At 41.0% G+C, this 12,613-nt stretch overlaps 1 protein-coding gene across 2 annotated transcripts in view; it reads left to right on the forward strand.

Moving 5' to 3' along the window:
• The window catches only part of SGPL1 (sphingosine-1-phosphate lyase 1), a 205,499-nt gene that overhangs the window by 133,712 nt on the left and 59,174 nt on the right, over positions 1 to 12,613 (forward strand). For both annotated transcript variants that reach the window (XM_033940957.1, XM_033940958.1), the window contains exons 7-8: positions 1,782 to 1,870; positions 7,792 to 7,900. In XM_033940957.1, the coding sequence (XP_033796848.1) occupies positions 1,782 to 1,870; positions 7,792 to 7,900 (198 nt within the window). The remainder of the gene's footprint in view (positions 1 to 1,781; positions 1,871 to 7,791; positions 7,901 to 12,613) is intronic.

The following is a 12,613-nucleotide window of genomic DNA, read 5'->3' on the forward strand; positions in this document are numbered from 1 at the left end:
TCCCATTGTAGTAAGCTAGGGAGTCCCACATGTGAGAATTTGTTGTCTGCTTGTCCTAGGATAAAGTACAGTTACTTACCGTAACAGGTGTTATCCAGGGACAGCAGGTGATATTCTCACAACCTACCCACCTCCCAGCTTGCTTACGGAATTGAGGTACCACGGGCCTACATCGGGCGGGAAGGCACTCATGCATATACGGTGTGGACAGTCACAAAGTATATTAAAACTTAAAGTGATAGTACATTTTTTATACTGTACGTACCGGGGCTCTATGGAAGATGTCACCCACATGTGAGAATATCTGCTTGCTGTCCCTGGATAACACCTGTTACGGTAAGTAACTGTGCTTTACTTACCATAACAGGTGTTATCTGAGGACAGCAGACAGATATTCTCACATCCCACCCACCTTCCCTGGTTGGCTTCTTCACCTGAACTGATGACCTCACGAACCGGTGTCGGGCTGGAAGGCATTCACGCATGCGTGGTGTGGGCAGTTTTAAAGCTTAAAGTGACAGTTTACTTTTACACTGTCCATACCGGGCTCCGTGGATGATGTCACCCACATGTGAGAATATCTCATATAACCCCCACTTTGAAAAGCCTTCATTGGCTGCCAGTCGAACAAAGAATTCACTGTAAAGTGTTATCTTTGGTTCATCAGATTTTATATCAATCTGCACCCCATTGATTTCAGTTCCTCTGGGAGGAATAGACCAAATTGGGCACTGCGGTCAGAGGGGGGCATGAGATTAATAGCAAAAAGCTGAGAATGTGAGGTATGTGGCTACAAAACTGAAAATGTTTTCTCTTGTGGGTATCTCTCGTTGAAACAAGCTGTCTGGTCACTTGAGAATTACGTATTGATCATTACAGTTATAGGAAACTGCTAAAAACTAAGCTGTTTGTTGATTCATATTTTTAAAACTACTGTATTTTTTGCAGCACTTTTTTTCCACCCAAAAGTAGGTGGAAATCTCAGTGTGTCTTATGAAGCGAAGATACAAAATTTGTACCCCCCCACCCCCCCCATATGTAGACCTGGAAAGGAGCTACGTGAATATTAGGCCCCCTAAGGAAAGCATATATAGTGAAATACAAGCATAAGAATGCTGTTCTGATATTTCAGCCAAAGATCTGCTAAGATAGAAAGCTTGCACTATGCCCCAGAAACCTATTAAGCAACTGCCATAAGTCTTAGTAGCTTGTTATGTAATCAACATGTCACCCTGATCATCCACAGGAAGGCAGGAAATATAAAATTAATTTATTTTAGGAACCGATACAACCGCCTCAGGGTGGGCCATCTTTCAGCCCTTTTACTTTGCTATGATAAACACCAAAACTCTGCTTATCCGTGCTAAATCTCATGTGATGATTCATAGAGGTTAACTTTAGTGCACTTCCTGACACCATAAAAGTGTCAGCCTTCCGGGGGATGCTATCACTGATCCTGTCCTTGCTTGAAGGTAAAAGGGTTTATATGACATTACGACCTTGTAATTTCTGGCTTGTGTAATGTGTCTTTTGTCCATGGACCATATGACTTACGGATTGCATCATGTGACCTATGTAATCAATACCTTTGCTTGTCATTTTTGCCTTCAAGTTTCTCAATAAAAAGAAGCAGATCTGTGTGCTAGAGCGAGCCATTTCTGAATGATAGCCCCAGATCCTAGGCGGTATATACATTTTAAAAATAAATAAATGTGAGAATACCTGCCTGCTGTCCAATATAACACCGGTTATGTTAAGTAACAGTGCTTTTTCTCTTCTAGATGACTTCAGGTGGAACTGAGAGCATTTTGATGGCCTGTAAAACTTACAGAGATCTGGCTTTTAAAAAAGGGATCAAACATCCAGAAATGTAAGTTCTCCCAACCATAATAGCCTTTCATTTTTGAGGAGGGAAGGAGAGAAAGATAGGAAGGGAAGGAAAAACATGGAAAAGTAGATTTTGAGAAGAAAGCTGAAAAATGGAAATTGAATGTTAAGTTAATGCCAAAGATGGATGCAAGGCAGAAAATGAAGGAGAGAAAACAATCAATGGCTAAGAAGGCACTGGAAACATAGTTAAAAGCACAGAAAAAAAAAAGTCACCAGAAAACAAAGATAGGTAAAATGATTTTATTTTCAATATAGTGTCCTCTCCGGCACTCTTCCCTGTTGGCACCCCCTGCTGGCATCTCAGGGCCCATCTGGAGGGCTTCTGCGTATGCACGGATGTCATCATGATGTTATCACGGCGATGTCCGCACACTTCTGGGTGCCTCGAGCCATGGCCACTACCAAGTTCATGTTTTATTAACATTTGATATACCGCTTAAGCATATTACAGATCTAAGCGATATATTCTTCCCCAAGGGACCCTCGGTCACAAGGGGGCACCCGTTCAAACTCAGAGGAGGGAAATTTAATGGTGACACCAGGAAGTATTTCTTTACAGAAAGGGTGGTGGATCAGTGGAACAAACTTCCGGTGCAAGTGGTCAAGGCCACCAGTGTACTCGATTTTAAAAATAAATGGGACATCCACGTGGGATCCCTACGGGGGTCGAGCTAGGGAACTGGGTTATTAGCACTCAGACTTGATGGGGTGGGTCAGAAGAGTGGGCAGACTTGATGGGCTGTAGCCCTTTTCTGCCGTCATCTTTCTATGTTTCTAAGCGGTTTACAATAAAACCGCAGGTACTTAGAACTTCCCTTTGAGAGACATTGACCTAGTATGACTGACATCTCTCTCTCCTTCCTCCCCCCCAGTAGTCCAAAATCTCTCTCCTTTTCTCCCAGTAGTCTGACTGTTAAAGATTATTATTAAATGAATGGATGTATTAGGATGAATCTCCACCAATAAAATATATCACTCTCTGACTTGGAGAAATATATTTTATAAAGAACTTTAATTTGGGGAAAGAATAAGAATATATATATATATCTCTGCCTGTTTCAATCCTATCTCTATAATAATAATGTATTAAGTATAATATATATATTAAAAAGACCAAGATTCAAAACATTTGCAAACAAATTAGAATTTTATTTCTTATAGAGCAGAATTAATTATAAAATCAAGTAGGTAGAGGAAGTGACGTCACGCCACGGGATGGTTGCTTGGGTTGGGATATCCGTCAGGACTGAGTGGTTAAATGTGCATAACAGCGTCCCAAAAAAGTTGCATTGCAGTGAAAAGAGCTTTGATAGATTCCTGAAAGAATGGAGACCAGGAAGAAGCTGGACAAATATAGATTTCTGGTGGTGCCAGGCGATAAATCGGCTGAATTGAATGGAGGAGCACAAGGGGGAGGAAAAAAGAAAATGGTGCCTGCACCTTCGTAATCCGAGGAGGAGGAGATCGCTAGTGAAAATCCTAGCGATGTGGATGTCACACCCCACACACTGCACTCCTGGTTCCGAGAGCTAAAAACGGAGTTAGTAGGAGTTTGCTAGGATTTTAAAACGGCCATGGCGGAACTCCAGTCAGAAGTAGCCGAGTTGGGCGGCCGTGTGTTGGACATGGAGGAACATGTGTCAGGGCTGACTCGGGACATGGCAAAGGTGCGTGCCGAGGCTGAACAGATGGCGTCCACCTTACGGGACTTGCAGAACCAGGTGGAAGATTTGGAGAATCGATCGTGCCGCTGCAACCTAAGGTATCAAAGGCATCCCAGATAAGGAGGAGTACAGAGACTGCGCTTCCCTGGTGTGCAAGATTTGCACGGCTTTGCTGACGGAGGTGGATGGTTCAACACCAGCACAGATTGTTATTGTGAGAGCTCATCGGAGTCTGGGGCCCGCTAGAAGTGCGGGACCTAAGGATGTCATAGTGTGCTTTGCTGTAGGCAGCTAGACGCAAGCAAAAATTCCAGTGGCAAAATGTGTCTGTGGGCAATTTTCAAGATTTAGCATGGGCTATCCTGCAGAAGCGGCACAATTTCAAAGATGTAACTCAATTACTGCAGGCTGAGGGTCACAGATATCATTGGCTCTTTCCCTTTGGGGTCTGGATCACGATTAATGGAAAATCTGAAAAGGTATGTGAAGTGGAGGAAGCTTGGGCAGCCTTGAAAGACCTGGGATGTAAAAATGTGCCGGACCTGCCTGCCTCGGAAGCTAGGAGAGCGGAGAAGAGGCCCACGGGCTTATGGTCCACCGTTGGATGCTCTGGTAAAAGGCCTTTGAAGGACATCACTTGATAGAACTTCTATCTGGCTACCGGGTGGTTTACCATTCAGAACTTTGGTGGTCCGGTGGGACTGTGCAACTCTTGGAGGAGTAGTTGCGACAGACTTTGATCTGTTGGACTGTGGACCTGGAAAATTTTTCATGGGGTGATCCGTAAGGATTGCTAACCAGTAGTTTTATGTTTTCTGGAGGGTTTTTGTATGAGTTTGTATAGTATTGGTTATGTTTACATTCTCAGGTTATGGGGGAACTACGTTTGAGTGAGGTGGGAGTGGGGCAGCTGCTGGTGGGGACCTTGAGCTGCCTTCTGGGGGGGACCTCACCTCTTCATTCTGACTGGTCGGACAGAGAGCCTGTCAGGTTTTTTTTGTTTGCGGGGAGGGAGGGGGAGTTGGAGGGCAGGGGTGTAGGATGGTAAAGGTAGGGGTAGGACTTGCTCTCTTTTGATAGGCTTGTGGAATGTTAATGGCTTAAACAATCTGGAAAAGCGAAGTATAGTTTTACGGGAATTGTATAAAATTAGATGGGATATCTGCTTGCTGCAAGAGACCCATTTAAGGCCCAGGGATGAAAAGTTTTTGCGTACTTCTACATATGATCAGATTTGGGTACACCAGGCACAGGGCCCACAGAGGGTGGGAGGACTAGCTTTTTTGATGCGTAAGGGAGTGGTGGTGGTGGTGGATGCTGAGGGTAAATGTATGGCTAACAGGGGCAGGATTCAAGGGAATTTGCTTACTATCATTAATGTTTATGGGCGTATTTCTGCTCAATCTCAGTATTATTCTGGCCTAACTGATGGCCTTGGTCAGTTTGCTAAGGGGGCTATATATTGTGGTGGGGACTTTAATGTATGCCTGGATCTTTCTTTGTATCATTCCAGAGGAGGTTGGGCCATTCTTGGCAAACATAGTAAAGCTTTTCTACGGTTTATACACCAGTTGGGGCTAGTAGATTGGAGACTTCTTCATGGCACTCAGTGGGACTATTCTCACTTTTCTCATGTGACTCACACATACACCAGAATAGATGGAGTATGGGCCCATTGCAATTTATGGGGAGGAGTTCAATGGGCGGAGATTGGGGGGATTCAGATTTTGGACCATGCTCCTGTGTGGATAGTATGTACGGGATTCAAGGTGCAGGTTGGTAGAAGATTTTGGCGTTTAAATGAATCACTTTTAGGGGACCCCAAAATTTTTCAAGAAGTGAGGGACACTATTCAGGACTATCTTAAGGTGAATGATACTGGAGCCCTGGGGGGACGGTGTACTATGGGATGCATTGAAAGTGGTGCTCAGGTTTTTTTTTTTTTGTTGTTGTTAAATGGGGGGCACATAAAAAATACAAGAGGGCATGGCGATCCATGGGCTTACAGGAGCAGTTGTTGGTTTTGGAATGGCAACATAAAAACGATTCCAACTTTCAGCTCTTTAAGGACCTCCGAAAAACTAGATTGGACCTCAATCAGCTGTAACTTGAGGATTTAGAATTTAAGAAAGCACAACTGAAGCAGGCTTTGTTTGAATCTGGGAATTGATCTAGTGCAATGATGGCTCATTTTTTTTACAAGCGAGTAGGGTATCCACTACTGTGAGGAGTGTACGTAGTGAGGTAGGGGTCTGTTATTGGGCAGATCAAGATATTCACATGTTGTTTGTACAATAGTTAGGCTCTGTACAGCAGGTTCCGTCGGTTAGTGTGGCGGAGAAACAGAAGTTTTTGGATTCAGATAATCTTCCTAAGTTGTCATCTTTGGAGAAGGAGTGTTTAGACTTGCCAGTCACGGAGGGGGAAGTGGTGGGAGTTATTAAACAATTGAAGGGGAGTAAATCTGCAGTGGGAGGGTTGTAACTGGTGTTATTTAATAGAGCAGGGACTGGATGCTTGGAGAATGTGATAACTTTTAACTGCCCAATGTGAGCTGTAAACAGTATATAGGCGATATGAGGTTTTAAGGCATTATGGTCTTAGATATGCTGATTTGTTGGAGGCAAGGGATGGCAAAATGTTTTTGTGCTTAGTTTTATAGTTTATCTGTAGCAGGTTAGTACAGCATGGACAAGGATGCCTGGCGTAGACAAGTGCATTAGACTATGACATCTGTGTTTTGAATGGTGTACAAAGTTGTAACATGGAAGGATGGGCTGTTGAGGGAGACAGAGGAAAAACTGTAAATCCTGAGCATGTTTTTTGAAGGATGTGTTTTGTTGGTTTTTTTTCTGAGTACCATGAATAGAACTAGGGTGCATCTTTCTACTCTGCTACACCTGAATGAACATGTTTTCTCCTTAGTATCCTTTGACTTATTCAAGGAAGGTATTGTTTTCCTGGTATGGTAGTCCTGGGGTTATCGATGCAGTTGCAGTGCTGTAGAGAAACACTTTTCTAGATTATACATCTTATTGTTTGGGGGTGTATTGGGGGAGGCTTATCCTTGCTTTTAAAGTTGGACTTATAAATGTATTCTGCATTATTATTATTTTTATATTAATAGGATTTGTATAATTTTGACATTGGGGAGGAATATTTTAATGGTTGTACAGTAGGGTTGTGTGTACATGAAAAATGAATGGAAGAAATTGCATTACAATTAGTACTATTATAATGGGAGTGTGGTCAGGGACGGAGCTTGGACTGAGTTACTCAGTTGGTATTTGTTAGACTTAGGGGGGTACTTGGCTTGAAGAAGTTGAGAAGCATTGGTCTCTAGGTGACTAGTATGGAGTTCCCTCAGTAAGGGTCCCTTTTACAAAGCCACAGTAGCAATTCTCCCATGGCAAATGCACCAAAGTCCATTCAATTTCTATGGGCTTCAGTGCATTTGCTGTAGCAGAATTGCTATCACAGCTTTGTATAAGGAGCCCTAAGGCAGGAACTACTGTCTCTGTGCTGTGTCTTAAAACACAGATTGCCGGGGATGCAAAACATTAACTGATTCAACATGAGTTTGAAGTTGGTTGAATACCACTCTCAAGTACGGTAGTTTTGAAAGAAATGGAAGGTTTGATACTGGCCAGTAGTTATTCGGAATAAGAGGATCTGCATTACTTTTTATCAAGGGTGGCTTAAAGGCTACTGGAACACTGCCTAAGTGTCAAACCTTAAAAAAGAAAGTCATATTGAGCACTGGAAAATAATTAATAACAATTAACTAATAAAAATAGTGCACATTTAGTGATCTTTTTACTAAGGCGTGCTAGCTGTTTTAGCGCACACTAAACGCTAATGCATCCATATACTATAATGGACACGTTAGCGTTTAGCATGTGTTAAAATGTCTAGCAAGCCTTAGTAAAAGGACCTTTTCATTTTCCCCACCACCAAATTTCCCCATCCTGCCTCACCCGGCTACTTTTTCATGCCATCCGGCTGGAAAAAATTTCTGGGGAGAACACTGCATATATAGAACACCCAGAAACAAGGAAATATGTTTTAGCATGATTACTGAATATGTGATAGTGCTTAATAAGAATATACAACTTTAGATTACAAGGTGGTCTATCTACAGTTCCCTGTACACTAAAATTTCTTAAGGAAAGGAGAGCTCATGCAAGAATGTTTACTTTTTTTGTCTCCATTTTTGTTTTCTTTCATGTCTTTATAGACTGGCTCCAAACAGTGTTCATGCAGCATTTGACAAGGCTGCCCATTATTTTAGGATGAAGCTTGTTCACATTCCACTGGATAAGAAGACAATGCAAGTAGATGTTAAGGTACTGGTGCTGCATGGAGTGGCCAGGAGATAGGGTAACAGAGCTACAGATAATCCACACCTGCATTTTGACACATTAAAATAGAAAGGGACTTAAGGTTTGTATGTTCCCTTCCTGCATAAGTATTTTTGTGTATTTTTCCTGTTATATACTTATTTTATGAGTAGTCTTCCAAATATTCCAATAGCCAAGGAAATATCTTCAATCAACAAGAAAATACAATCCCAGACCGATAGATTCTTAACAATAACTTTTTGCAAATTTAAATATCAGACCTTAGTGATATATCCCATGATCCACCATTTAAGTTTCCATGGCAATCATTATACCTTAATTGTCGTCAGTCCATAAAGAACTTCTTTAAATATAAATATTTTACAAAGCTTTATCTTCAATAAGGTTCATATCTTTAAAAAAATTTCAATTTATAGTAAAATTACTCATCTAGATGTTAGATTATATTGGTCAGGGGCATCTTCCGACATGACAGTCTGACATATTCATCTTCTGGCTGTTTCAAGGAATGTCCCCTGCAAAAGACAAATAACATTATACACTGCTCTAAAATGTCAATTAAAATCACTCTATAAATAGTATCCAACCTTCAACTAACAAAATTGGATTTTTCAGCTGAAATCAATTCAACCTCTCAGTTTAAATCTTGAAATTGAATGGACGTCTTTAGTCTAAACTTGGAGACTGTTCTGTGATTGGTCTACATCAGGGCTGCCCAAGTCTTGTCCTTGAGATCTACTGGCATGCCAGGTTTTCAGGATATCCACAATGAATATGCATGAGAGAGATATTTGCATACCAAGAAGGCAGTGCAGGCAAATCTCTCTCATGCATATTCATTGCGGATATCCTGAAAACCTGTCCTGCCAGTAGATCTCGAGGATCGGACTCGGGCTGCCCTGGCCTACATTATTATTATTTGATTGAATAAATAAGATATACAAACTGCTGCCATCTTTGCAAGGAAAAAAACATGTTTAGAGTATTGGGGTTGATAGTTGAAGGTAGGATACTATTTATAGAGTGATTTTTGTTGACCTTTTAGAGCAGTCAATAAAAAGTTATTTGTCTTTTATAGGGGACATTCCATAAAAGAGCCAGAATCTAAAACTAGATGAATATTTTTACTGTAAATAAATTGAATTTTTTTGAAGATGGAGCCTTTATATTTAAAGAAATTCTTTTTCTTTCTTTTTTATTTATAATTCTTTATTCATTTTTATAACTTACATCAAGTGCATCAAAAAGTATCAACCATTTTAACTTAAATATATCACTTGAAATTCTACAATTCTTCATATTAAATAGAATTATCCCTTTCTAGAAATTCTTTATTTGACCAATGATTAAGGAGGTGTAATGACTCTCATTGAAAACTTAAATGGGGATCCTGGGATATACCACTGAGGTCTATTTAAATTTGTAAAAGATTTTTGATAAGTATTTATCGGCCTGAGATTATATTTTCTTTTTTTATGAGTAGACCATGCCATAAAACATGAGAAGCTAAGAGGTGGCAGTACAGTTGAATGCAGATTTGATCTGTAGAAGAAACAACCTAGCTACTGTTAAAATATACAAATAAAGTGCTGGCACTTTACTTTGGCAGCTACAGTTGCTGAAAACCAGGCCCTGTATCTTAAGTTGTACTAAATATTATTGTGACTTCCATAAATGATTTGTAAACCATAGCATGAGATGGCAATAGCTTCATAAAATCCAAGTGTCTTTGCCTCTCAAACTGTTATAACTACTTTGTGTCAGTTTAAGCTGTATATAACCTTGTCTGCTTTCATGCAAGAGATAGTTCATGAATTTTAAGATTAGACTAGACATATTTCTTTGAGGATAAGTGGATTAATCAAGTTGCACAGCTGTATAATTTGATTGAACTCAGCATTGGATGGATGGAGATTTTCTGATCTTTTTGAAAAAGGCAAAAAAGTATTCCATTAAGCTTGTGCAGCAGCAGTGTATTTCCACAGCTTCCCTCAATTCATTTTTTTTTCTAAATCATACCTGTCAGATGGTATTCTTCCTATAGCTCCTCAGTTTCTCTCCAGAAAAAAAATTACTACTTTATTTTTACTGATTTTAGCTGCAGAAACATTCCTGTAGATGCTCTAGTTAGATTTTAAACTATTTCTTAAGTTTATTTTATTTTTCATGTCTGTTGTGGTTTCCTGCAGAAGGTCTTTTTCAACAACACTTCATTTGTAGACTATCTGGATAAATTTTTCAACTTTTCTTCTTTTTACAAAAGACAAATTTATTTTTATTAATTTTGGATTAACTATTTTCCTTGGTGCCCAAGAAACAGGCCAGTAACTTGAAGTTCTGGCCCAAATCTGGATAGAGGATGTTCATTACTGACTATCGGCAAATCTGATGCAGATGTCTAGGACAAGGCCATGAAGACATCTGCTGTGATATTATGCAAAGTTTTGGCTATGGTGATAGACTCAGGATTTTTTTTTTCTTGCCAGTAAATTAAAGCCAAGCTTCCTAAAGACCAGACACCTCCCCCCAAAAAACAAACAAAAAATCCATGCAGCCAACTGGTTGGCTCCTCCCTCTGACAAGCTTGGGAGTCAAGGAAAAAAAATATTGTTTAAACCGAGTCCAGAGTTTAGAACATTCAAGGAAAGAGTATAAAAGAGCTGGCAGTGAAACCTGTTTAGCAGCTATGCTGAATCGTTGTAGCACTTTAGTGTATGACTCAAAAGCTAATACAATAACAAAATATAATACAATGATTTGCTTTGACGAAAGTGACTGTATCTGGAGCTCAGCTGATGATACAGCAGTGGGAAGGCAAGGAAGTATTGCTCTGCCCTCAGAACTTCCTGGAAAGACCACATTTTTAAAACAACCTTGAATTTAGAAGGCAAGGTTTCCATTCTCAAATGAAGAAACAAGGAATTCCAGAATGATGGGATGAGAAATGCAAGATGGAACAGCATGAACTCTCACAAACACTAGAAAGAGGATGGATAGAAAGCAGGTGGATCTGGGATAAATTAAGTGTCTATGAAGGAATATATTGAATGAACCAGTCAGCTAAATAGGTGGATCAGTATGTAGTGCAGGTGTCTTCAAGGCCCACAACCCAACCTGATTTTCAAGATTTATACAATAATATGCATAAGATCTATTTTCATTCACTATTTTCATTGCATACAAATAGATCTCGTACATATTCATTGTGGAAATCCTGAAAACCAGAATGTTTTATGGACCTTGAAGCCTGGATTTAAGGACCCCTGATGTGGTGCATATTTATAACAAGGATTTTAAATTTATCTGGTAAGTAACTGGAAACTAATGCTGGTGGCAAGCAAGCAAGAGAATAACATTGTTAAACCTGTGAGCACCAGTACTTTGAATCAGTACGTCAGCAACACCAGGAAGGCTTTTATGTGAATGCATTAATATGTCCAATAATTCACAAAAGGCAAGTTTCATATCCAGTAGGTACTGTCTTTTTCGTTCCATAAGACACACTTTTTTTCCACCCAAAAGTGGGTGGAAATGTTGGTGCGTCTTATGCAGCGAAGATTTAAATTTCTACCCCCCCCCCCTGGGTTGGGCCTTTTAAAAACACCCTCAGTACCTTCTTAATCCTTGTTATGCCCATGGCTGGCCAGGGCATGGCAATTGGCCACTTTGGCTATTAGGTGTGAATCTTCATGTCTGCTTGCTTTTTAACTGCAATCCTTGCCTTACTTCTGTGCCAGACATTTAGGCAGCCTTTCCGTGAGAGCAAGTTGTTTATCAACTTGTATCATATCTCTTATACTGTTTCATGTCTTGCCGAGGAAAGTTTCTCATGGTACTGCAAATAGGAAGGGCCTGAACACATTCCATCTGTGATAAGGGAGACACCTATTGTTACTGCAGAAGCAGCAGTGTCTGAGAAAGAAACAGCCTGGTAAAATTCAGCACTTTCTAAGAGTCACATCTTAGAATTTGAATTCAGCCATGGCCCTGGGAACTATGTACTGTACCGACCTATTGATCGCTCAAATTCCCGATCAGGATCAGGCGGAATGTGGCAGACATAGTGAAGTATTCTATTTGGTGTATATAGATATTCTCTGCTTATATCCTGTATATTATCTGATGTCTGTCTGCATTATTTGACATTATCTGATGTTTATGCAATAAAGAATCATATTACTCTGAAGCTTTGTTGGAGGTAACTTCTACATACCCTTGTTAGATAAACACGTGGCAGAACAATCCTTGTCCCTTTTTAAAACACCCCCCGCCCGGTCACGTCCCTCTTCAAATCTCGTCCATTGCCTGGTGGTCATGCGGTGCATCGATCGGCAGGTGCAAGCCCTCCCCCCACCTGGGCTCACGGCTGCCCTCTGAATGGTATTTCAGTGTCGGCCAGCAGGCGCAAGATTTCTGTGCGCCTGCCTGGGCCAGCACCGCTCTCCGAATGGTGCCTTCAGTTCTCGCGAGAACTGAAGGCACCATTCGGAGGACGTCGCTGGCCCAGGCAGGCGGGTGGAAAGCTCACGCCTGCTGGCCGACACTGAAAGCACCATTCAGAGGGCGGCGCTGACACCGCTGGACCACCAGGCAATGGGAGACCTTAAGGAGGTGCAGAACAAGATGGGAAGAGGTGACGCGGGCCCAGGCATGCGGATGGAGGGCTTGTGCCTGCCGGCCGATGAACCGCTGGACTAC

This window comes from Geotrypetes seraphini, chromosome 4 (assembly GCF_902459505.1).
Source record: "Geotrypetes seraphini chromosome 4, aGeoSer1.1, whole genome shotgun sequence".
Classification (NCBI taxonomy): Eukaryota; Metazoa; Chordata; class Amphibia; order Gymnophiona; family Dermophiidae; genus Geotrypetes; species Geotrypetes seraphini.